Here is a 25370-nt window from a genome sequence, read left to right on the forward strand (position 1 = left end):
TCATGTTACAACCGAAATGAAAAGACCAAAAATATGAAAAATGTCTGCCACTTCAAAATAAAAGCCTGCACCAAAACCGTTTCTCACTCGTTTTTTCACAATTTTGAGACATTAAGTTGTATTTATGGAATGTAATTATAAGTCTAGCTGTGAAATTGTACCTCATCACTACATATCCATAAGGTTATTTACTTTCCTGAGGTTTCCTGGCTTAACATGTTTTATTGTATTGACATAGATAATAACCAGCATGGTAGAACCAATTCAGTGCAGATAGTAAAGCAGTAAAACCATTAGATGATAAGATCGGATGACTCTCCCTTCAATGTCCATAAAATGTGTCAGGTAGCAAATATCACTCATTCTTGTCTGTTTCATCTAAGTTGTAATTTACTAACAAAGACATTTGAAAAGTACATTATTGCATTAAGAGGTCACACAGATTTAAGCAGTTATTATTTATTGTTAAAGAAAGGGTCTTTGGTCAATTAACTTTCCAGTTGCAATTTCCACAATACATTGGATACATTCTTCAAATAAGAAGTGACTAAAGAAACTACAAAATAAGCTTAGACAAAGAATAGATTGTACCATTGTATATTAGATATACCTGCCATCTTTACTAAAGGCACATGTAAACATAAGGCGGAGAGCAGCACTATTATATAGATGCTTACCCGGAAATGTTGTATAATCCATTACATTTCATGCATTGCATATTCCTGACAAAATTTGTAGTGTATATAGTATGTTGTATATTTGTATGTAGTGCAAAGATAAAGTGTTTTTAAATGTTTTTATTCCTTCCAGGAGAGGAAGTAAACTTTTCCTTGTCCGTCACCACAAACCAGCTCATTGGGTTTTTCTGGATTCACTTCCACAGCCACTACAGGATCCCCACACACAAACATGCCCACCTGGAGGAGGAGACAGAGAGACACAGAGACGGAGATAACAGTTAATTCAAAGTCATTTCATTCATTCATTGTGTTTAAGGTTTGAGTTTAACCTGTTTCTTGGTGTTTCTGTCCCACAGCTTCACTGTCCTGTCGTAGGAGGCCGAGATGATGTTACTTTCGGTGAGTCTCAGCACACTGATCCTGTCACTGTGGGCCTGGAGAGCGAACACCAATATCATCATAAGAAAGCTCAGAAACACGGTCATTTCCCCATCAGTATATGTTGGCAGAATATGTGACTGTATGAGCTCTTACAGGTTTCCTGCTGCTCCAAGAGGAAATGTCTGGAGGGTGGTTGTACCACATGTTGCCCTTTATGTCTCCACCCACCACAAACTCTGCAAGAACACAAGGCAGATAGATACTCAGACTGAATTTAAACACAATCAAGTATTTGTATTACTTTACTCAGTCCAAGTAGCTGCAATAGAAGAACTAGTACATGTAGATATCCATCAGTACCTCTGTCCATAGTCATGGCTGTGATGGTGCAGTCCTTTTTGTCTGACGCGGCCCCCTCCAGATCCACACAGCAGAAAGCTGAATGAAGACTAATTTTGGGGCCCATGGCAAACTGGACATGAGAGAAAACAGAGTCATGTGATCAAAATGTTTTTTATTTTTTATATAAACTCCCTGGGATGCGACACTACCTATTCTTTCTCAGAGTGCTGATGACTGAGTGAGTAAGAGCATATTAATGTGAAGGTGAGATCAGATAAACTCACCATGAAGCCGATGTGAACTTCTCCTTTATCATTGCTGCCGACCAGCCACATGCTCCTCTCGTCATTTCGGATCAGGCCCAAAATTCGCTTTGAGTATTGCCAACTACAATGAAGAAAACAAAACAAAAACACAAAGAAAATGTGCTGTAGTATCTGCAAAGTACAGCTTTACCTGACTGAGTGTTACAGTAATCAGATCATTTCCTCATGAATATCAGCAGCAAAGCTTGATTTAAAAGTCTAATTTTGATAAACCTTGAAATAACTTTAACTGAATTTGTCTTTTGACAGTTTTTCCCCAAAATTCTGCAGGGAAACACTTACTTAAGTCACAGTTATTGGACAGGAAACAATAAACTGAATAACTTCCCTCTTTCTGATCATCCTGCAAACAGTGAAGTCACTAAAAAGAGATTTACCTTTGGATCATGTTGTTCCAATCCAGCTTTGCCATGACGTCAACTAGCCATGACTTGTCGGTCACACCCATCAGCCGAGAGCAGTAGTAGAGCTGCAGCACTGGATGCTTTGCGGTGTGTGTCGCCACTTTCACCAGGCTGGGAGCAGAACACAACACACACACAACACACAGCAGAGACAAGCAGACTGTTTGTATGTGCAACATTGCTTTGATATTGACCTGCACGTGTCAGATGAAGATTGATATAAGAAATACATTGCTTACATTGTGTGTGTGTGTGTGTGTGTGTGTGTGTGTGTGTGTGTGTGTGTGTGTGTGTGTGTGTGTGTGTGTGTGTGTGTGACAGTGTTGGTGTCGAACCTTGCAGTGCTGTGCTGATGATTCCACACCACTTTCCACAAAGTAATGGAAGGTTTTCGGCAACTGACAGCAAACTGACCATCAGGCATGGAGCACATGGCCAAGATGGAGCTGTCCGACAGCTGAGAGACAGACAGAGACAGAGAGACAGAGAGACAGAGAGACAGAGAGACAGTGTTTGCATATAAAGCTGATGGGTTTTTCCTCCTTCCCATCAGATTTCTACATTAAGCACATTTGCTGAGCCCCCCCTGTTGCAGAGTCACATTATTCTGCTCACATACATACACCTCACACACACACACACACACACACACACAGTTACACAAACCAACACGCTGCACCATATGAATCTTTTTTTCACCTGTTTGTGTCCCACCAGCTTGCTGTGCTGCCAGAGCTCCAGCAAACCAGCTTCATAGCCGGCCAGCAGCAGGTCGTCCGTCTGAAGGAAGCACAGAGCTGTGACGGAGCCTCTCAGGCTGCGAGGACTCTCTGCAAAGACACGACACAGGGCTCAGACAGGAAACATGGAGGCTGGACCATCACTGGGGCCAAGTGGTCTCTCACAGAATCTGTCACCTGTTGACCATGTCCAGCATCGCAGAGAGCAGTCTGCAGACACAGTGAGGACTTCAGGGACTCCTTCCTTAGCGACGATCCCACTTATCCCCCCGTTGTGACCTTGGAAGGAGCTGAAGTGCTCCACCTGTACGTAGAGATAAAGGTTCAGATAATCTACCATTTGTAATTCTGGTCCCAGTCTATATTATTTGTAAGTCAGACCTGGAATGGCTTCCAAAGTTGCACTGTGCCATCATCAGATGCAGTGGAAACAATCATTTCCTCTGGGATGACTTCTTTGGTCACATCTTAAAATCAAAATAACAATTCCAACAAATATGATGCTCAGTTAGTTATTCTGCTTTCTAACATGAGAGAGCGAGAGAGAGAGAGAGGGAAGGAGGCTGTACGTGTGTGCCCAGCTGACCTGTACGTGGGAGGACATAGCAGTGGTGTATTCTCTGCTTGTGCGCACTAATGTGGCAGATTGCTATGCTGGTTTCCCAGTTCCACACATGCAACGCCCCCTGTCCACAGCCCGAGACCACATACGGCCCCTGCAAACAGCAAAACACACACACATCTCCTTCATGATGCAGAGGACGGATTCAAATCTCAAACAATAGATACGTTAGAAACAATGTTTAATCCCTCTGCCGGTCATTTCCTCACCAGGCAGCAGATGGAGGTGAGAGGACTCCCCCAGCAGATCTCTCTGAGACTGCAGCCCCCCTGAAGGTCCCACACACGCAGCCTCCCATCGTTTGAGGAGCTGAGCTAAAATGAGGAACAAGTTGTGATAAAAATGTCAAATCATAATCGTTAGGGAGTTGTGAACTTTTCTTCTGTATCAGTAAAGAGGATGACGGAGAGCAGAATTTGAAGGACGCCTCACCACACAGTCTGGAGTCCAAGCACAGCCGGTGATCCAGTCCCTGTGAGAGTGAGGGAGCGACTTGGAGAGAGCGGGAGGCGATGAACTCACGTCCCAGAGCATCAGGGCCTGAAACAAGACACCAAAGTGGGTAAAGTCTAGAAAAATACAATGAAATCTGCATTTTCTAGCCATTTATTCTCAGGAGTTATATTTTATTCTTTTTGCGATATTCTTTTTGATTTTGAGAAACACAAACCCACCAGATCTTTGCCGCCTGACAGCAGCTGTCCCCCATCAGGACTGAAGGCCAGACAGGTGACCCCTCCAGTGTGGCCCCTCAGCACAGAGCCAGCAGTGGGGGGAGTCCAGGGGTCAGAGGTCAGGTCGCTCACTGACCACAGAGCGATGGTGAAGTCATCTGAGTCGCATGGAAAATGTAGAGGGAAGAGTAAGAAAAGTACCAAACTGTCTAAGAATCATGTTTTCCCACAGCAGGACGTACCCGACGCTGAGGCCAGGTATGAGGAGTTTTGGGCCAGGGCCAGGATGGAGCCCTGCTGCACCCCAAACTCTCCCATCAGTGTCAGTGCTCCCAGTATTTCCTCCTCTCCTCCTCTTTGTCTCTTCCACAGCATCAGATGTCTGTCCGCTCCTCCAGACACCAGCAGCTCAGGACCCCCATCCTGCTCTGCTTCCACGCTGAGCCACATCAGGCACATTATGGACACCTGCAGGTCCTCGGTGGCCCACAGCCTCTCACCTATGACCAAGAACAAATCATTAAGGGTTTGTAGTGCAGAGGACTCAGAAGTAGGGAGAGTTAGGGAAGAAACTGAGGAGATATTCATTCCTCTACCGCTCAATTTTTCTCAAGAAAGTGTACAGGTGTTTCTGATAGAGAACAAACCTGAATCGAGGTTGAAGAGTTTGATGCCGTCGCCGTGGTAACCTACAGCCGCATAGTCTCCCTTTACAGCCACGCACAGAGCGGCGGGCTCGGAGTTTACAACCTTCATTTTCTTCAGAGGAGGCTCCTGCTCACACTGCACCTAGGAACAAGGATACGAGGATTTTATGATGTTGAGCGTACATTCCTATGACAAAAGAGGGATATTTCAAGAAAACGTGAATCGGCAGCTTACTTGGTTTGTAAATGCAGTCACCGATTGGCCGAGTCCCCCTGACCACAGCTGGAGCTAGAGAGCAACACAAGAGGACAACTGTCAAAGAGCAGCTGTGTGTTTGTGCAACCTGCATTCTGTCTGTGCACAGTAATGTTTTGTGTTCATTTCCGGCTGAGCAGTGACCTTGGATGTCACATCTTTATCTCACCGTGTGATCAGAGCCGGCGCTCAGCAGCTTGTTCCCGTTCTCCAGGAAGGTGAGGGCGTCGGTGGAGCCGCAGTGAGCCTGAAAGCGACCCACACAGGTGGAGGTGAGCACAGACCACACCCTCACCTCTCCACACAGGGAGCCGGAGCAGAGCATGGAGGAGGAAGGGGAGAAGCTCAGGCTGCGCACAGAGTGCTGGTGTCCAGATAGAGGCTGAAGGAAGAGGCAGAGGAGGAAGAGCGGGTTTATCACCGGGAGAACCAAACAGCGTCCAAACAACCTCCTGGGTAGATCTCTGCTCGCTCACTTACCGACAGCTTTTTATTCTGGAGCCACTTCCAAACAATCACATCTCCATTCCAGCAGCCAGCAGCCAGCAGCAGACCTTCAGGGTCAAAGGTCACACAATTTAAAGGGCTTGTGCTTGACAGGGCTCCCAACTCATGACCTTTATCAGGGGACCACACCTGCAGAGCAAAAAAGGAACATTTTACATTTTTATAACAGATCAATTCAGTAATTACAGCATTAAATGCTGTAATTATTCAAATTTAATATTTAATACGTTGAGACTAACTTTCAGCATGAAGTCTAGGGACACAGTTGCAAGATGCTTCCTGTCTGCAGTGATGTCACTTCCTGTTATGGTGTTAGTGTGGCCATCAATAAGAGCAGTCCTGAAAAAGAGAAGAAGAGTTTGTTTGTCCATCTGTCCATCAGATAAAGTGATCATTAGGATCTGATGAGTTCTTCTTCTGTGTTTTCTCTGACCTGCAGCCGTTCTCGATGTCCCACATCTCTATCCGTCCGTCATAGGAGGTCGTAGCCAAGTGTCCATCATTCAGGAACGCACAGCTCGTGATGCCATCGCAGCTGCTCACCAGGGACTTCACTTCCTGTTCTCAACCAGGAGAGAAGACGTGTTCAAGACAAGACGCACAACAATGGCTGATGTGTAGAAGCAGAAGAACAACAACACTGTGATTGTAGCCATCAAAGTAATGAAAGGTGCGATCATACCTGTGTGGTCTGCATGTTGATGACGTGCAGCGTTCCCTTCCCGGTGCAAACCACCATCAGACCTCCATCTGGGCTCACAGCCACACAGGTGGGCTCAGAGGAGAAGGTCGACACCAGATCACTACGTTTAACACACAAGACACACAAACAAACACGAGTGATGGTTCAAAAAACTTTGATCACTGTTTGGAATGTTTACTGATAGACTAAAACGCTCTCGGCTCAGTTTCACCTGGTCTCTTGAAGATTCTCATTATTTTGCCACTCGACCACCCGGGCGCCTTCGTTTCCCATCATGCCTTGAGCCCAGGAGTGAGCGGCGGTGTCTGGAGGCTCGTTGAGGGCCTGCTGGATGAAGAGGGCGGGCCAGGAGGAGAGCAGGGTGGCGTGGCGTCGAAGGAACCTCATGCACGTAGAAGCTTTACAGCGGGAAACTGAGAAGAGAAGAAGAACACGTGTGAGGGAGGAAGAAACAAAAACAACAAAAATCCAACAGGTATTTCTGAGTAATGTCTGTTTTAAGACAAACACGTAGGATACAACAGAGGTGTACGTTTACCTTTATCATTCTGGTCCATTCCTGCAAGAAACACAAGATAAACCAGATGAAATTTCAATTTTCTGTTTAGCATTGATTTGATTTAGCAGCATTCCCTTCATGTAGTCACACACTCTTTAAGTGTACCCTGATAACTCACCATACCAGCCGTACACCTCCAGGAGATGGTGCAGGAGGCCGTGGCGCACGTTGGCGTGTAGAAAGGCGTAACTGATGAGCAGCCAGGATAGAAAGCTCTTTTCACCACTTTCCCACTGAACAAAGGCAAAGACAAGCAGAAAGTGGTTTAAAGTTACACTACAGTGTCAGCGGTTTGTTTTGGAAGATCTGTGACAAACCCCTGCTTAGGGTGCGTTCACTGACCAGGCTTAAAGGCAGCTGCTTAATGGTGTTAGCCTCACAATGAAGGTATGTATCCTTCCCAAGTGGGTCAGCCAGCGTCCACAGATGAGCTGTGGAAGGAGACAGTACAGTGACACACACACACACACAGAGCCACTAAAATATGAAGTGACTCATTCTTTGTGTACCCTACCTGCCAGTAGACAGTGGCCATTGACTCTGTCACACTCGGTCGGCAGGAAGAAGTCCTCAAAGGCTCGCTTCACCTCTGCATTGGTCAGAGCCAGCAGGTTGTCAGTGTCTTGGCAATTAGACGGACCAATCAGACTGCAGACAAGGAAGAAAATAGGTTTTAATATGTCGTTCTATAGCAAGGTTGATCAGATCTTTTACACATACCTCAACTTTAAAGGATCAAGAAATTCGCACTTTGCAATTATTTGAAGAGCAGAGTCACAGATTGTTTTCCTGCCATTTTGGATTTGTACCTTTGCAAGCTACGCACTATCCTGGTGAAAGTTGCCATGGGAACACGTCCTTTGGGCTTCCTGCACAAGCTCAGCCCTCTGGCCATTGTGACCTCTTGACCTTGCGAGGCTATGTCATGGCTCGTGTTCAATATAGCGTATAAGTCGCTCTCCCTCAAGCCTGTGGATCAAGAGGAGAGAAGTTTGATGTTGCAGGTTGGAGACCCAGGCCATGTGAGGTAAACAGTGTACTAGGTGTATTTTCAAATACTTCACTTTGGTTGTCAAATCACTTGCAGATTACAGACAAATATATGAAGTCAGATGGTGCAGTAGATGAGCCACTGGCCTCTGCTGTGTGTGTGCGTGTGTGCGTGCGTGCGTGCGTGCGTGCGTGCGTGCGTGCGTGCGTGCGTGCGTGCGTGCGTGCGTGCGTGCGTGCGTGCGTGCGTGCGTGCGTGCGTGCGTGCGTGCGTGCGTGCGTGCGTGCGTGCGTGACGTGACGTGACGTGACGTGACGTGAGCATGCTTTTACCGGTGCTGCTGACAGTGAGAGCTGCCAGTGCCCAGCGCAGTCCCAACACGCCTCTGTACTGCGAGCACAGTCTGTCCAGGCTGTACTGAACCAACTGGCTCAGGGACTGAGGCAGACTCTGCAGGTTCTCCTTCAACTAAGACACAAGGACAGACAACGTCCTCAGTACAACGACATCGGTAGCAGGTTGGTCACAAAAGAGATTCAAAGGAAAGTGTGAGCGTACCAGCAGTTGTTAATATTATGTAATAGAGACATACAGGGTTGAATTTAGACAATTGATGTTTAAACAGTGAAGTCAAACCTTATCAAAGGAGGCAAAGTTCCTCAGGTCCTCACAGGCCAGGTGCAGGTACAGAGGACTCACTGCTCCTTTCTTCATTATCAAAGTCTGGAGCTGGACGAGCACACAAACACACAATACCTTTATTCATCAGGAGAATACAGCATATTCATGAGTAATGAGTGGTGAATCATCGCGAAAAGGTGAGATCATGTGAGCACTCATGTAAAGTTCAAAAAGGAACCTGGTTGTTGAACGCAGCGTCACTGAGTTTCTTCCCAAAGGCGTCCAGTTCCTTCTGAATGATTTCCCTCCGGTCCGGCACGGAGAGCTGTCCCAGGGTGAACAGAGCGGCTCCTCTCTTCCTCACCAGGGTCGGTAAGAGCGGCGAACCGGCCGTGACACTGAGAACCAAACACAAGCCCTGACAGGGAAAGAGCCAGAGGTGGATTTGAGAGTATTTATTTATGCATTATGATAAGAAATAAGGTACAGACAAAAGGTACTGACCTGTGGAAGCTGCTGTGGGATCCAGTCAGAGGTGTTCTGCTTCCGGCCATCTTGAACAAGATCCACACCATCAACCAGCAGTACCAGGAGTCGGTCCTTCTTTATTTCACTCAACCTGGAGTGAAATTCTGACAGCAAATCTCTGAGATAAAAATAAATAAATAAATGTAAAAATATAAAAGGCAACCTGGCGTTCCTGTGGATCTTCTGTATTTCATTGTCATTTTCTAACACCACTTACTGGTACGTTTGGGGAAGAGGTGCTTCCTCCTCCATGTCTTTCATCTTCCTCAACCACTGAATGAGACACCGCAGAAGGTTCTCCACAGAGCGGGCAGACTGGCTAGAAGCTGTAGAGTAAGAGACGGCGTCACAGCCCAGGTTCCTCTTGGACTTATCTCCACTTCGGAGAGCGTTTGCTAAAGCGGCCTGGGTGGAGACGAAGACACAGAAAAGAAAAGATCCATCAGTGTTTTTGTTTCATTACAAGAAAGATTTGTGAACGCATAACTCACTCAAGCGACAATTATGTAACTCATTGCTAAATGTGAGATTATAAATCATTTACCATGAAGACAGTTTTGCCCTCTCCTGGTGCTCCCTCCACCAGCATCATGCCTCCTTTGGTCTGGAGCTGCTGGACCTTCTCCACCGCCCCCGACAGCAGCTTCGCCCTGGCGTAAAACTGCCTCTGCAGCGCCTCCTGTTGCACCTCCTGCTCCTTCACGTCAGACGCCACCTCTGCCTCGTCATCCTCCTGTCAGCAGAGAAACAGAAATGACCTCTGTTAATCAGAAGGATCTACTGTTCAGATGAAAGGATGTGAGAATGGATACAGTTACTAACTTCCACAAACTGCTTCAGCAGAGCCGTCCAAATGTCCTCCAGCACGGCTTTGCCAAACTTGTCAAGGCCTTTCAGATAAGGTTTCCCATCGGTGACGTCTCCCCACTCACACGGATAACTGGGAGAGAAAGACAGACAGGTACCCTCAGCTACAGAATCCAAGGAGACAAATTTACAAATCCAAACTACTGATCTGATCCACAATGTTCACAGACTACATTTAGACATCAGATATTATCATCAGACATTAGATAAGGCTCACTTTTCAGTAACTTTGACATCACTGTCCAGGATCCTTTTCTTCAGGTCGTCCATTTTAGACTGTGCTTCCTTTGATTCAGGGGCAAAGTCTGACCTCCACGCCACAGGAACTGACCTGAGGCGGCACAGAGGAAGACGATGACATAGCAGTACGTTTACTGTTATGTGAAGTTATACCCTCAAGCATTGAATGGAAAGAGATTCATTCAAAACCACAGATTGTTAAAGCAAAATGTGAAACCTGTGTCAGTCGTTTCTTACTTGGTAACGTTTGGATCTCTGAAGTAGCAAAACATTCTTTGTTGTGTGGTGTCTGGGTAGAGAGCCTGGAACTGACGGATCTCCATCTCCGTGATGGACAAACCACCAGGGGCCGAGGCCAGCTGCACATTGAGAAGCTTTTATTTGTCTTAGTATTAACACACAACAATAATAACCATAAGAACCTGGTTACTGACAGCTCCAGATGATAGAGTTATGACACGTCCTACTTGATCTTACCCAGCTGTACTGAGGCAGGTCAGGAAGTACGGGTCGGAGGGGCACCAGGCCGTACCTCTGCCCCAGAATCCCCACCAGCATCTGGCTGCGGCACACCTCAGACAGACACAGCTCTGTTGTTCTACTGGACTCATCCTCCGTCACGCCCCAACGGAGTTCCACCTCCTGCAGGTAGAGGCAGTGTGGTGCAGCGCGGCGCCTGAGCTCTGGGAAGACGCTTCTCACCAAGATGTCGCGTTCTGCGTGCATGTCTCTGAAGGTGGAGGAGATAAACACCCGAACGCCTCGCCACCTGTAGACAGAAGTGAGAGAAAGAATGAACAGCAGAACAATACATATGAAACAATGCTTCAAAACTACTTTCCCATGTCCATTGAAATTGAATTTCCTCTATTTCCAGGATATCTCATAAACATTTTGACCTTAACCTTACCTTAATTTAGGGCTGGGTGTTATTGGGCAGACGTTGCTGGAAACCTGAGGATCTTTTGCGCCCTCTGGTGGTGGGATCTTGTGCAGCTTGTCCAAATGTTCCACATGTTCCAAAAGCCTGGATGATCCTCTTTCTGCCACAAACCTGGTCACATTGGTCAACCAACAAATGCAGGTTAAAAAAAAGCTGTTCCAAGTATTAGAATTACAGGAAACCCCCCCCTTTGCTGGGGCACTGGGCTGAGATTGGAAATTAGAATGATATCGTCTTACCTCAGGGTTTGTTCACTGAAGCCCACCAGCGACACAGTGTTCCTGTTTAGGGTGAGTGTTGAGTATCTGAAATGAGCGTTCAATGGGAAAAGTTTAAGAATGGGCGGGGGGGAACAAAACCAGCCATAAGACCTAAAAAGATCTAATGTAGATACAATACACACGGGTCTGAGAGGAAGATTTGCGTCGTCAGGGCTTTGTCGTTTACAGTCCTGCTGTAGTCATTGAGGATCCAGGTGATGTCGTGACCCAACTGAACCTCACACACAATGATGATGTTGTCCACCTGCAAACATCAAAGCAATGTCATTTGGTTGTCAGTTTGTTCATCATGATTATTACTTTTTCTTTTCAGCCAAGTTCCATTTCATCCATTATCAGAAGCAGATAAGAAATGGTTATCATCAACTGCCAGTTTTTGGATCACTTTATACTACTCCTTCACTTGAAGCCCAGTGATCAACAGATTCACTCCATTCGGCTCAATCTGCATTTGGGTCGACCCCAGCAGGTCCAAATGAAGAAATATCTTAAAACAGAGCTAAATATGCATTAATAAAAAAAGGAACCTTGTTCTTTTTGGTGAGCAGTCTGCTGAGGGCAACGGAACTTTTATCGTTGTTTGAAAGGTTTTCAAATGCCTGAAGAAACAGAAAGAAAGACAAGGCATTCATTAATAACAACAAACTAACTAACAGACTCAAATAGACTGGGTGCGTTTGATTTATTCTCTAAGGTGAGACACTTCTGTGCAAGTCGGTTCAAGTAAAAGTTGGCAATGGAGTGAGTGAAGACAGGACTCCCCTGACCTTTATCTGCTTCTGCACACTCCGGACGTTATCCAAGAGGACGTCAGACTGCAGCTTGGCATTCACAATACCGTAAAAGTCTAATAGCAACAAGCTTGCATCCTCTGCGCTGCTGCTAATCATCAGAGAGAGCAATATGGCCACCTCCATCATCTGGGAGGAGGACAACACAGAAGAATCAGGACGCTCCATTCATCACAACACAACACTGTCTACGTTACACTCTGTCTGAATGCTGTTCAGGTGAAAACATCAACAACAATAACAACAACAACAACAACAGGCCCTTACAGACGGAGTGAGGCTGTCGTCCTCATCCTTTATGCTTCCACTTCCGCTTATGCTTCCACTTCCACATTCGCTTTTACTTCCACTTCCACTTCCCTTGTCCTCGTCCTCATCCTCATCCTCCACATCCTCATCCTCCACTTCCTCATCCTCCACTTCCTCATCCTCCACATCCTCATCCTCCACTTCCTCATCCTCCACTTCCTCATCCTCTTCATCCTCCACATCCTCCCACTCATCCTCATCATCTTTGTTTCCCATCTGCTTCTCAGGGTCTGGTGGGAGGCAGAAGTTTGGTTTCTGGCTCATGCGCTCAGACCTCATGTTGGTGTTGAGCAGGATGACCGTTCGTCCGGGCAGGGGAGGCACGTTATAACGGCAGGAGAGCTGGACGGACGTCTCCAGAGCTTTGCGGTAACGGTCCAACAGGTCGACCGTGTAATTCCTCTGACTGGATGGACGGACAAAAAAATATATAGTCGCATGTTGTATGACAATGAATTGGAGGGCATGTGGACGCAGTTTAAAATCTCCTGAACAAATACAACAATTACACTTGGGGCCCAATATTGTCTAACACATACTTTGCCCTCAGGAGCGCCGCTTTCTTCGTGCGGTACAGTCGATAGATGAAGGGAACTCCCAGCGTCACCCTCAGCCTCTGCCTTTTCTCCGTCTCCCAGTTCATGCGCTTGAAGCGGCTACCCTTGGGAATCTTCTTCATGATACCCTTCAGGATCTCCGTGGCGGAGGGGAGCGCTTGCTGCGAGGCCGAGGCTGAAGGACACAGAGGCAGAGAGGAGGAACTCCACATGTGCATCTACTACAGACGCCACTTCTGGTCTTTATGTACCAATGAATTTATGTAATTTAAGACTTACACGACCCGACCAAGTACACGTTTTGAAAATACACGTTCCACAACAGTTTTAGTGACACAGCAGAAGCGTAGCTCACCCAAACCGTTGAGCTCCATGATGACTTTGTAGGCAGCGAGGAATCTGAAGGGAAACTGTCGGCTCTGAATAATAGATTTCTGTAATGACATAAAAGCCAGAACATGTCACAAACTGTGTGCTGCCAGAGAACCACAAACTGAATTATGCAACAAAGAAGACACATTAATCTTGTACATGAATCTTTTTATAGGAGACAAACAAAATGGCAACATTTGGGGCAATAACCTCTAAGTGTGAAAAGTTATTCCTATTGCTGATGAGTTTGTCTCGCCTTGTCGGTCAGTCTGTTGAGGATCTGCTGGTGATGAGCCTCACTGATGCCACGTGTGATCATGTTCCTCAGGTTCCTCAGCATGGCCATGAAGGGGAGAGACTTCTTGTCTGCACAGTGGACACATGATTTGTACCAAGTTAATATTGCTGTAATGTATGTGCATAGTTTTGATTATTCCTAATATTCATAATACACTGTAAAAGAAAATGTTCAGACACAAATAATGTTCATCAATATCAAAGGTGTAGGGCATTGGAGTGTGATTTGGACCGTGTCATTCTGCTGCAGCTTAGCTCAAGAAAAACGTCAAATAGAACTCCCAACAGCTCCAAATCTGTTGTAATTACACAAATCATCCGCACAAACAGTCAGTCAGTACTACGCCCACAAGTCACCCGAGTTTGAATCACAGTAGAGTTACAACAGTGAACAAAACGGGCAACCACGGGGCCTCTGAGTCACAGCATCTCGTGACCGTTGGTGAATAAATAGAATGCCAGTCCAGTCTTAACGTTAAGCTGGTCTAAATGCATCCGTGACCCCACAAATCTCTGTGCTGCCTCCACAAACTCACACTGCTCTTCTCATCAGGCTCATATAAGAGGGCAAAGAACACGTCAGCCTGCTCCTTTAAGGTCGTGCGTATACTGAGCCCACCTATGAGCTTCTCCCACGTCGCGGCCTTGTTGCCCTCCCGACTGAGCAGCCGTTCCCACGTCTCCGGCTCCTTCAGCTTCATTCGCTTCCCTGCTTTCTCCCTGTCCCAGATACCGCTCAGCCCGCTGTGGATGAACGCTTTCATGTCAGCAGGATATCTGAGAGAGAGAGAGAGAGAGAGAGAGAGAGAGAGACAAAGACACACAATTAGGATACGACCAGGGACACACACCACTCACCTGTCACTCACCTGCAGATTTGACTGACAGCAGATGCTTGTTCCATATGAAACTACTACTGAATGTGTAACATGGAACAATACAAGAACTACTCAAAACTGTGTGTGTGTGTGTGTGTGTGTGTGTGTGTGTGTGTGTGTGTGTGTGTGTGTGTGTGCCTGCCTTACTTTCTTCCCAGGATGGCCATAACATGTTCGGCTGGTTCTTTAATGTGGAGTTTGTGGATCATCTTCTTTATACTGAACTCGCTCTGCTTCTTATCGACCACCGCCACTCGATCGCCAGTGATCTGTAGCTCGACAACAATCAATCAATCAATCAATATTTTCAAATCTAACCATTGTATTACGATCTAAAATCCTTCATGAAGTAAAAACAACTCACAAACTTCTCTAGGGCTTTTGGATCTGATCGGAGCAGGTTTGCCCATTTTGTCATCTCCTCATCGGTGGGTTTCTGAAATACACAGATATTAGATGCGTGAGTACAGCAGAGGACGGCTGAGCAACACACAGCACTGAATATGCATTAAGACCACACTGACGCCCGCTTTGTACCTTGCGTTTGGGCTTGTTCTTGTTGTGCTTGCAGCGGTGTTTGCGCGTGTTGTACTTGGCCAGCTGGTACTCGTTGAACTGCTTGAACTTGTCGGCCATTGCCTTCTTCAGGCAGGCCGGCAGGGAGCGACTGAAGCACTGGGAACAGAATAAATGCGTTTAGCCTGGAAGGAAGGGAAAGCAACGGACCGATACAAACGTACACAAATAGAAAGTTCTCATTGAAAACTACAATATGTTTATACTCTAATTCGTGACATTTTTAATTAATTGTCCTTGTCTTATGTTTTGATATGTAAAGGGCCCAATTGAATATAAGAGGGTTTGTCTCAAGCCGTGTCTTTATAATAAACTAAGACATCAGTGACATAAATGATTGATACCAGTGTGGAAGTATGTCAAGATATTTTCAGCTTGGCTTTTAATTTTTAATTAATTGCATTGTCTAATGTTGCCATGGTTTACTTCACCATATATGCCTCTTCCTATTATTCCTTTTATATTAAGAGCAGTGATCTCACAGTATATCCATAGTCTAAGCTAATACATACATGTATTTAGTATGTAATGAATGTATTGTGTGCGACACTTACTGTGGTGTAGATTTGAACTACTTCCAGCCAATCGGAGGGCAGCTGTATGCACGCACAGAAGTATCTGCGGAAATGTGGCTTGGTCGAGGGCTGATTGGCAGCCAGAGCCAAAAGGAAGTTAGCGGTGATGCGGATGTTCAACTCCTGCCTGGTGTAAACTGCCACCTGGAAGGACAGAGACACAACAAAGAACAAGAGGTGAGTCCTCCAAAACAAAGGTCCACTCTGTCTACTTCGCTTGTTTTTGCTCTGGCACTCACACTAATTTATGATTATGTGTTTGTATGTCAGAGATCTAAAATGTAATAAAAAATCAGCCATGATCAAAGTAAATTAGTACACAGTGACAACTAATTTAGAAAAACCTGACACACACACACACACACACACACACACACACACACACACACACACACACACACACACACACACACACACACACACACACACACACACACACACACACACACACACACACACACACACACACACACCTTGAGGAGAAACTCTGGGTCATGGGCAGAGATTTCCTCCGCCAGGTTTTTGATGCTGGTCCACACGCTGCTCTCTAAGTCCCAATCCTTCTGACCTGGAGCCACGTTTTTATTAACCAGAGAGGAGCACACTGCGTTCAGGAGAAGATACTGGGGGACACAGAGGAAGTCAGGGAAGAGCTTGGTTAAGTAAACAGTAATGTAGTATGTTGAATGTGCTTGTACAGACAGACGTTCTTGCTGAAGAATTACTCCAACCTTTTTGTCCTTCAGTTCCTCTTCGATCTGTTCCTTTCCCATCTCAAGATCAGCAAATTCCTCCTGCCTCGTGGCCCCAGTTTGGTCATGATCCCAGCGGTCCACCTCCATGTCAGGCTCAGAATCCTCCATACTGTCCTCCTCAGAAAGCTGCTGATGTGGGAAAGCAAACAGGGGAGAAACTAGGTCAATCAATCAAATTTATTACGAGCCTAAGTTGAATTATATTCATTTTGTACAATGTAAGGTAAAAAGCAAGTGTATCAACAAATGAACATCTCAAGTACCTCACTTGTCTCTTCACTAGGGGACTGCATCACTTTGGGGATTTCCTCTCCACCTTCATCACCTCCATCATCCCTCTTCTCCCCTCCAACCAGAGCAAGGTTGGGGGTTAACGGCGTGAGATTTGCATCATGGCTGAACAAAGAACCACTAACCAGGGATGTGGAAAGCAGAGAGCCATGGGGGACAGAAGCAGGGGCAGCAGAGGAGAGAGGGGGGACGGAAACGAGGGATGAGCGGCAGTTTAGCAGAGTGTTCTGGGTGCTGAGTAAGGATGAGTTGAGGGAGAGAGAGGAGGTGGAAAGAAGGGTGGATGAGGTGGAGGACAGGGGGGAGGGCTGCAGAGAAGGGCAGGAAAGTGGATGTGATGCCAGAAGTGACAGCTTAGAGGACGTCAGCAAGGAGGCCTGGACAAGGAACTTATTCTCCAGGTTTGGGGGAGCATAGTTGGAAGACAGACTTCTCCCATATGTGAGCTGGTGCTGTCCTCCAGGAGCCACATCTGATTGCAGAAGAGTCAGCGCCTTCATCTCGGCTGAGGAACAGATCAATCCAAAGGGTCACAGGTCAACATAATGGTGAGCCTCTCAAACCACACCTACGCTATGCTGAGATAAGCTGTTCCACAGCATTCCACCAACTGTTTGATTAGCGTTCTATTGTGAGTGAAGGTGTGTGTCTGCTTTGGACACATCCATAAACAGGAGCAAAGTCTGAAAGAACTCAATGTACAACCAAAGAAGTCTCTCAACAATGGGATCATGATTTTATATTCACTCATATTTCATTATCTTTACATGATTAGACTGTGTGACTAAAATCACAGTTGCTTGGCTGTTAGAAGGAAAATCAAAGTTGTGTTTCAGTATAAAGACTGTAGTGACACATCTTCCTCTCTATTAATCTTGTCAAACAACAACACTAGCTAACTTTGCTTTGCTTAACTGTTTAATACAAAAACACACCATTACAAAGTCAGATTTATGATGTTAGGTCCAACGTTGCTTACCACAGTATCAGACTCCGAAGCTACGTTTAATCAACGACGACAACATTGAACTAAAACAGTGATGTCATCAAAACCACAACGTGACGCCATCCAAAACTAAAAGATGTTCCATATCTATTCTACATCTTAGACTTCATGAGACACCACTCAGCACTGGACCTGTTGTAACACGACGACGCGAACCTACGCTGTAATTTAGCTTCAGAACGAGACGTTGCTCACTTGTGTGGAGATCGTATGACTCTTGTATTTTGCATAGGCGTGGCGGTTGGCGACGAGACGCGCAGACAGACTCACCTCTCGGTTTAGCGCCCACGGGCAGAACTTTGGCGGCTTAAACACTTCCTCTGCGGTAAAAAGTCAGATAGTGATGTGTTGTAGTGTAACATTTATTTCTGTCCTGTCAGTCAGTTAACTTACAGTACATTTCCTCTTTGGGCGCAGCGCACTGCTGATTGGTCAGTTATATTGTGTACTTTTGTGCCGTAATAACGCTTATAAGGGCGCACATCTTTAAAACGTCTAGTATAACAAAAAACAAAAGCAAAGGCGCTTCGGGACGTCAACAAAACGAACGTGTAAAAGTGTAAGTATAAAAATCAAACTGTTAGATTGTAGTGTTTCGAGTTGAAAGTGACTGAGCCGTGGTGACGGTACCGTACTTATACGCGTTTGCTCAGAGAGGAAGCGACAAGGCTCCATTTCCGCTGCAGCAGCGAGAAAAGGGGGACGTAAAAAAGAAAGGAAAATGTGGACGGTAACGGCGAACTGAGGCCAGAGAAGGGGCGGTTAACTAAACACACGGTCTGAGTAGAGTTCAGTTGAGAAAGCTTTATTACTATTTGTGTTTCCCGACCGAGTATTTAGACGTCGTACGGGCGTTTGGAGGTGAAGTCGTCTCCTTGTTTGTGCGCTTCGCTTCGCTTTGAGGAAGCAGCTCGGCTAGTAGCTGAACTAGCTAGCAGCTCCAGAAAGAGAGAGAGAGAGAGAGAGAGATGGGGACGAGAGCGAGTCGCTTGCCGGAAGACCCGAGTCCCGCCGCTCTCGGAAAGGATGGCACGAAGCGGGATTCGTACCGGCGACCCCGCTGCACCAGGCCCACCAGCCTCATGGTCGACTTTTCGGGTAGTTTTGAAGACACTGAGGCCAACCGCAGCCGCTCGGAGGAGGGCAGCGACTCGGACATGGGGCAGCATGGGGCGAGCGCGGACGGTAGCCCCGCGGACCACCACACTATCCCCGCCGGCATTAGTCCGGCATCACCTGCGGAGGACAACAATAGCGAGGGGAAACCCGAGGAAGACGGGACTCTAAGCCCCGCGGCTCCCGCCGACGCAGAGCACCAGCCCGGAGAGGAGACGGGCCGTGCTCCTCACCGCACCTTTTCTGAGCGGCTGCCCGGGAATCGTCACTCTTCCGCCCGCAGTGTCGGCGCAAGATCCGCGCGGGTCCGTGGCACTCACCAGCGGCCAGTGTCCGAAGCTTGGATCGGCCTTTACCGTGTCAACAACCGCCACGGAAGTAAGTCATAAATCACACCAAACAGTCATATTTCCTCATAATATTTAAAACAAAAAAAATCTTGCGACTAAATTGGGCAACATCTGGTCTTTACTCATGACCGTCCCAGGTATTTTGGTTTACCTGGATTTGTGAAAGTGTCGCTATTTAAGGTCACATTAAATGTTAGTATGTACAGGGAATCCAGTGATGTGTTAAATCGGTAATGTGGCAATGTTTGGGGCTGCGGTTGTTGATGTTTTCACTTTATATTTAGCCTAAAATAGGATTCGAAAAAAAGAAAACGACTCGTACTACTGTATTGAAGATTTATTGAAATATGCCCCAGCACAACCCTCAATCCACCATTGAAATTATTATGGATTATTCAAGGAATTTACATTCCTAAACAGATAATCTCTTTTCCCGAGCTCACTGCTGGCTGAGACCATCAGAGACTCTATTGTATGAAGCGCGCTAATGCGTCCAAACTGGATGTGATGACATAAAAGCCTCTCATGTCACATGTCCTCCGTTGACAATGGTGGTCATGTCATGATGCAGCATGATGCTGTGAAAACACGGAGCAAACGAACTTCCTGCGGTTTTACAGAAATAGGAACAAACCCTTGTGTTGGCGGTATGAAAACAGAGCGTCATATGCAGGATGATGGTGGTGGGACAATTAAGTTAACATTCCCAGGTCAGACCTAATAGTGGAGTGTGTGTCCCGGGTCAGGTCACCAGCAAGTGTGGGGAACTGGGTCAAAGCTTCACGTGCCTGCTCACTAACTGGCAGCAGCTCATAGATAAAGTCAGAAGAATGTAGGGCAGCGAGGCACTACTCCTCTGCCCTCCACGCTGAGCTGCGGCCTGGCCTGCACTTCAGCTCTCCGTTAGGACCCAAGGTGACCGTTCCTCACAGGATAACAATGCAGCCGTTTATATCGGAGCGATCGTGTTTCAGTCCACCCCTTCTGTTTGCCAAGTCAGCTCGTGTAGGCTAGATGTCCTAACACAGCACTTGTGCTCAATGTGATGCGCCTCATCTATCATTGATGTGTCGCCGTGACATGGTATGTTAATCTCAGCACTGTTGTCTCTCGGCTCTCTGCAGATATCCGCTGTCCTTTCTGCTCAAAGCCTTTCCCGGGCGGCCGCATTGAGGATCACCTGTTGAGCTGCCTCACATCTCCCCCGCTACCTTACAATAGTAAGTATCATATCACAGAAATGGCCCACAGCCACGTTGTAACGGGGGGAAATGCTGATGGGCCGTCTTGATTTGACACAAATGGAGAGAAGGTCATTGGAAATGTCGCCTGTGTGTCCTCTGTGCCGTGTCTATGGTGACTCTGCCGTCTAAAGCTGTGTGCGTGTTTGTGTGTTTACAGCCGATGTGCTCAGTAAAGACAGCGGCGAGTGTTCAATCTGTCTGGAGGATTTGTTACAAGGAGAGACCATCGCCCGGCTGGCTTGTCTCTGCGTCTACCATAAGAGGTAAATGAGGTCATCTGCCAAACTACAAACTACAAAACATGAATAATGTGATGGATGTGCAAATGTGGCGGTGCCCAAAAGAAAGAAGCGCCGTATGAGATGGAACCCACAAAGGATCAAAGCCGTCCTTTTTTCTGTCCACCAATTAGTTGTGCGTGTGTGGGATGAGTATGTGCTCATCTTTTAACGATGATGTCAAACGGCTGCACGATCATTGAAATTTAATTGGATGGAAATCATAAACACTAACAAATCTGCAAACCATGTCGTAACTAAGGACACACACACACACACGGTGAGAGAAGTGAAACTGAGCTCTCTACTCTCACATGTGGATTTAATCCCAAATTGCGACTTAGTGGAGGATTTGAAAAACAAACAAGGGAAGCTGAAACACAGCACGAGGTCAAGTCGTATACGTAGAACATAACAGGAACATAATAACGAAACTGTCTCTATTTGACTCATATTTAGGGTTGAGTCTCTTTAATGCTGTACCATGATGTGTGAATGCTCTCATAAATGTCATATAAACAGATTTGTTAATATTCTTGAACGTTACCATCAAAAAATGCATTGAAAATTTGGCGAAGACACTTCAGAACTGAAACTCATACACGGTTTGTGAGGAGGGAAGCGGTGTGATAACACGGAGCCTTTCCAGTCACAGTGACCACGTGTCTCTCTCTGTTCTCATGTTTTACCTCCTGTTTCTTTCTCGTTCAAGAAGCCGCAAAGCCCTTAAACCCACGTGAGAACCATTGTGTCTTGTTTCACACCGTCGATCAGTGACGGGGTTAAGCCACATGTGAGACGCCACAATGGAACGCTCTCTTTGTGGCAGTAGTAGGGAGGCAGTAGTCGAGTGGGTAGAGCTTCCGCTTGAGAACCGGAGGGTTGCCGGTTCGAGTCCCTGCCGAGGTGCCCCTGAGCAAGGCACCGAACCCTCAATTGCTCCCCCCTCTGCGAAGGGTGGTAATATGATGTAATGTAAGTCGCTTTGGATAAAAGCGTCTGCCAAATGATCGTAATGTAATGTAATGTAATGTGGCGTCTCAGGGCTTCTTAACACGACTTCATCGAGTCTAATGTCTCTCTGTCCAACGTCTGCTCTCTCTCCCTGCAGTTGTATTGATTCCTGGTCCAAGGTGAAGCCCTGCTGTCCAGAACATCCCTTCGATTGATTTAAGAGGTCACACGTATTCCACACAGTGACCAACCTGACTCAGGTAGATGTGTGTGTGAGACTCGACTTCAATTCAATACTTAAATCCATTTATTGTGTTTAATTTTCATTTGCATAGATTTAACATTATTTGCATCAGTACTTGCGCACACACACACACACACACACACACACACACACACACACACACACACACTTCATTTGAATATACAGTCTGAATAATGGGCGCAAGATGCAGGGGTTTTGTCGCTTCAAATCGTATCCATAGCAACTAGATACGTCTGGATTATCACAGTATGGATTCTACAGCCGAAGGATAAAAATGTGCTTTCCCTTTTGTACTTTTCTACTGTTTACAAAGGAATGCACCGTTTCCCTCGCATTTATTGACGATATGAGTATTATTGCTGTTTTTAGGAATAGAAAATCTTCAGCCAGTGTGGTAATGTTACAGACTAGTCTTAATGCACTTGATAAAAGGTGTAACCGTCCCTTTTCCTCTTCCATCCTTACAGGAGACTATACTGAATCCCGATACTGCAGATAACATGTATATTTGAACAAATGAATGCGCCAATGCCAACAACACCTGAGCAGAGAACCCGGCTCTCCTGCGGGGAAAACAACACTCGGCCACGCCCCCGGCGCTCTCTGTTTGGATCGGCTCGTCTGAACTCGGTCCGGACCATTTCAGGCTCAAAAACTCCCCAACAATAAAACAAAAGAAAACCAAGCTGCTTTCGTCTAAAATCTGTGGCCCGGACCGCCCGCCCGTCTGTCTGAACAAAGCGAGGTCGTCTGGACTTCAGCCCAACACAACAGAACCTGTCAGATTGATGTCATCCTAGGAGCGGTGGAACGTTCTCCACAAAGATCTTGAACTTGGGCAGGAACGCAAAAAAACAACAACAACAACCTGAACGGTGATTCTGCGTCTCCTGCTTGTCGTTTTCACTCAGTGGGATTTCTTTACCATTTTATCTGCCATTTTGCAAAAAGAGTATTGTTCCATGTCGTACAACGGATGAATGTTTCTTTCCTTGGCGAAGCCCAATGAACCAAACCTCAGACTGAAAGCGTGAACTGTTACCGTAGAAACAACACGTTGCTTTATTTTGATCTCTAGCTGCGGGTGGAGGGCTTGTGTGGTGAACGGGAGCTGCTATATCCAGGTGTTCTCTGTTGCTGCCTGTGTACATTTCAGGGGAGGCTTTGGTGTTTATTTGCGGGGGGTGGGGGGGGCAGTGTGTGTTCTGAGTAGGTCCAGTTGTCCTGTAGGTGGTTTAGTGCTGAGCTCCATGTGCTGCTACTTGGTGGTTTGCGTAGGAAGGTCGTAGGTATTTCAAAGGACCATGGTAGCGGTTGTGTTGGCACCAATTTGAGCACTTTTGTCCCTCGAGACAGGATTTTGTCACATAAGGTCTAGGATGAGGTTGTGTGTGTGTGTGCACGTTTGTTTGCGTGCGTGCGTTCAGACGACAACTGGGGGCTAGACGTGTCCTGAAGATGATATCATGTTCAAGATAGAAAGTGTGTGTGTGTATCTGTGCATTTGCCCAGAGAGGTCTGCTTGGTGAAGTGGGTTACACACACACACCCCCCGCCCCCCGGCCTCCCCACCCCCTTTTTAGCTGCAGTCTCCCCGGCAACATCCTTTTACGTGTGGCAACATGGCGGCCGGTGCGTCTCCAGTCCTGGCTGGATAAAGGAATGTGGTCCCCGTTCTTCCACAGTCTCTGGGGAGGAGTCCGGGTTTTTGGACCGGGCTCCAACCGGCGGGTCGGCCATCTGGTTCTATGAATGCCAGATCAGAGGACGGATTGAGGGATGTATTTTTGGGGCATGTTTACGCCGTGTGGCATCTGCCTCTTTGCCCAACACTGGAGGCTACGGACAGCTGATGGTTAATAATTGTACAACCCCCCCCCCCCTCCTTCCCCCTTCCCTTTTTTAAATATTTTAGATATTGTATCATCACCACTATGATTCTAAATATTGCTAAATGTTTTAAATGGCTTCCCTTTGCCTTTTTTGTGTGTGCGAGTGTGTGTTGATTACCTTTGCCAGGTGAAGGGGTTAATGTGCAAACTGATACTTGTGTTTTTAGGGTGAGCTGAGGCGCTGGACCCGGCCGGTCAGCAGAGGCCACGGCCCAGTTGATTTGGGTCGCGCTCGGACGGGCCAATGGAACAAAATCATTAATCGATTGCCATGCTGCCTGCTCGCGTTCAGATCGGCACAAAGGGTCGGCCCGGCGCACAGGTTCCCCCCGGCCTTTTTATAGTTCTAGTCCTAGGTGTTCTAAAGTCCGAGGTGCTACGAATCGTCCCGCCACTAGAGGGCATCCCTGTGCATGTTCCCCCCCACCCACGTTTTTTGTATTGGAAGAGGAAAAAACAATGCCAAAAGTGTGTGTGTGTGTGTGTGTGTGTGTGTGTGTGTGTGTGTGTGTGTGTGTGTGTGTGTGTGTGTGTGTGTGTGTGTGTGTGTGTGTGTGTGTGTGTGTGTGTGTGTGTGTGTGTGTGTGTGTGTGTGTGTGTGTGTGTGTGTGTGTGTGTGTGTGTGTGTGTGTGTGTGTGTGTGTGTGTGTGTGTGTGTGTGTGTGTGTGTGTGTGTGTGTGTGTGTGTGTGGGATGAGCTGCTTCCATCATTAGGTGTCACATTTGTTGTGGTGACAATGAGTTCTGATGTTACTCAAAGTACACATGTATACTTTGGCTGTGAGGGATGGGGGGGGGCGGGGCTTGGTTAAAACAATCTGAGACCAACGTGAATCAGTTCCTGCATCTATTCGCCCTCTCTCTCTCTAAACTACGTGGTGCAATACCTCAATTTTTACCAATGCTAACTATAAATGCTCTGTGTGTGACCCCGGCCCCCCCCCCCCCCCTGACCAAGGACGCTATTTTGTATAACGTCACCTTGGTTTGGAATGCCCCCCCCTTTCCCTTTCCCTCGCGCTTTGAGACTGGTATGCGGCGTATTAGAGGAGAATGTTTATTGATTGCGTCACCACAGTGGTATCTTATCTTGCATCCCCTCGACATGGACAATCTGCCTTTACTCTGGTATTAAAACAAATTGAGTTTTTATTTATTAAAATTGTAAATATGTAATGCAATTCAAGAAACCGCTTGGTCTTTGTCTGTTCAATATACTGTTTCTAAGCGCCGATCTTTTGTATGTCTCAGAAGTTGTTTTTATATGTATTTTTTACAATAAATATGTGTGACAGATGTTTTGTGTATGTCTGTTTTGCCTGCGTTTGTGTGTAAGTGTTGAGGTGTGTGTGTGTGGTTGTTTGAGCGTGTCGGGTTATATCAGTCACCGGCGAGAGGAATGCGACGATTCTTCCAATGTGTCTGGATCACACAGAATATAACAAGACTAAGTAAGAGTTGTTGCTGCTGCAGTGCCGTGCTACTTGAGGCACGACGTCATCTTCATAGAATACATGAAGACTTTTAAACGCAGCAGTGACCCGGGTGTGGA

At 46.7% G+C, this 25370-nt stretch overlaps 2 protein-coding genes across 4 annotated transcripts; one reads left to right on the forward strand and one right to left on the reverse strand.

Moving 5' to 3' along the window:
- Positions 1–53: 53 nt before the first annotated feature.
- On the reverse strand, positions 54–18143 carry tep1 (telomerase-associated protein 1). 3 transcript variants are annotated; one of them, XM_076148379.1, is made up of 56 exons: positions 17990–18143; positions 16686–17218; positions 16399–16548; positions 16141–16290; positions 15647–15811; positions 15054–15191; positions 14881–14952; positions 14664–14785; positions 14258–14415; positions 13598–13707; positions 13325–13403; positions 12952–13144; positions 12371–12818; positions 12080–12232; positions 11840–11911; positions 11435–11556; positions 11271–11336; positions 10999–11142; positions 10566–10857; positions 10326–10447; positions 10066–10179; positions 9804–9921; positions 9526–9714; positions 9199–9386; positions 8958–9099; positions 8692–8871; positions 8469–8561; positions 8165–8300; positions 7651–7810; positions 7356–7489; positions 7184–7272; positions 6960–7074; positions 6821–6841; positions 6494–6695; positions 6262–6382; positions 6013–6137; positions 5819–5918; positions 5553–5708; positions 5242–5454; positions 5052–5105; positions 4817–4958; positions 4412–4669; positions 4170–4327; positions 3928–4035; positions 3705–3809; positions 3460–3589; positions 3255–3340; positions 3051–3177; positions 2833–2963; positions 2469–2590; positions 2107–2244; positions 1688–1790; positions 1422–1533; positions 1215–1297; positions 1010–1114; positions 54–917 (listed from the first exon to the last, which is right to left on the reverse strand). In XM_076148379.1, the coding sequence occupies exons 2-56, from the start codon at positions 17211–17213 to the stop codon at positions 798–800; spliced, it is 7962 nt and encodes a 2653-aa protein (XP_076004494.1). In that variant the 5' UTR covers positions 17214–17218; positions 17990–18143; the 3' UTR covers positions 54–797. The 3 variants fall into 3 exon arrangements, with proteins under 3 accessions (XP_076004494.1, XP_076004491.1, XP_076004493.1); XM_076148376.1 differs by having other exon boundaries at positions 16399–16551; XM_076148378.1 differs by lacking the exon at positions 17990–18143 and adding an exon at positions 17693–17942 and having other exon boundaries at positions 16399–16551.
- A 93-nt stretch (positions 18144–18236) lies between these two features.
- LOC142998725 (uncharacterized) lies at positions 18237–25115 on the forward strand. The gene is made up of 5 exons (XM_076148380.1): positions 18237–19213; positions 20310–20405; positions 20587–20692; positions 21819–21921; positions 22394–25115. Exons 1-4 carry the CDS (start codon positions 18688–18690, stop codon positions 21874–21876), a joined length of 786 nt encoding a protein of 261 aa, XP_076004495.1. The 5' UTR covers positions 18237–18687; the 3' UTR covers positions 21877–21921; positions 22394–25115.
- Positions 25116–25370: the final 255 nt, after the last annotated feature.

The sequence above is a fragment of the Genypterus blacodes genome, unplaced genomic scaffold, assembly GCF_046128005.1.
Source record: "Genypterus blacodes isolate CSIRO-AG114 ecotype Tasmania unplaced genomic scaffold, CSIRO-AGI_Gbla_v1 ptg000005l_1, whole genome shotgun sequence".
In the NCBI taxonomy this organism is placed as follows: Eukaryota; Metazoa; Chordata; class Actinopteri; order Ophidiiformes; family Ophidiidae; genus Genypterus; species Genypterus blacodes.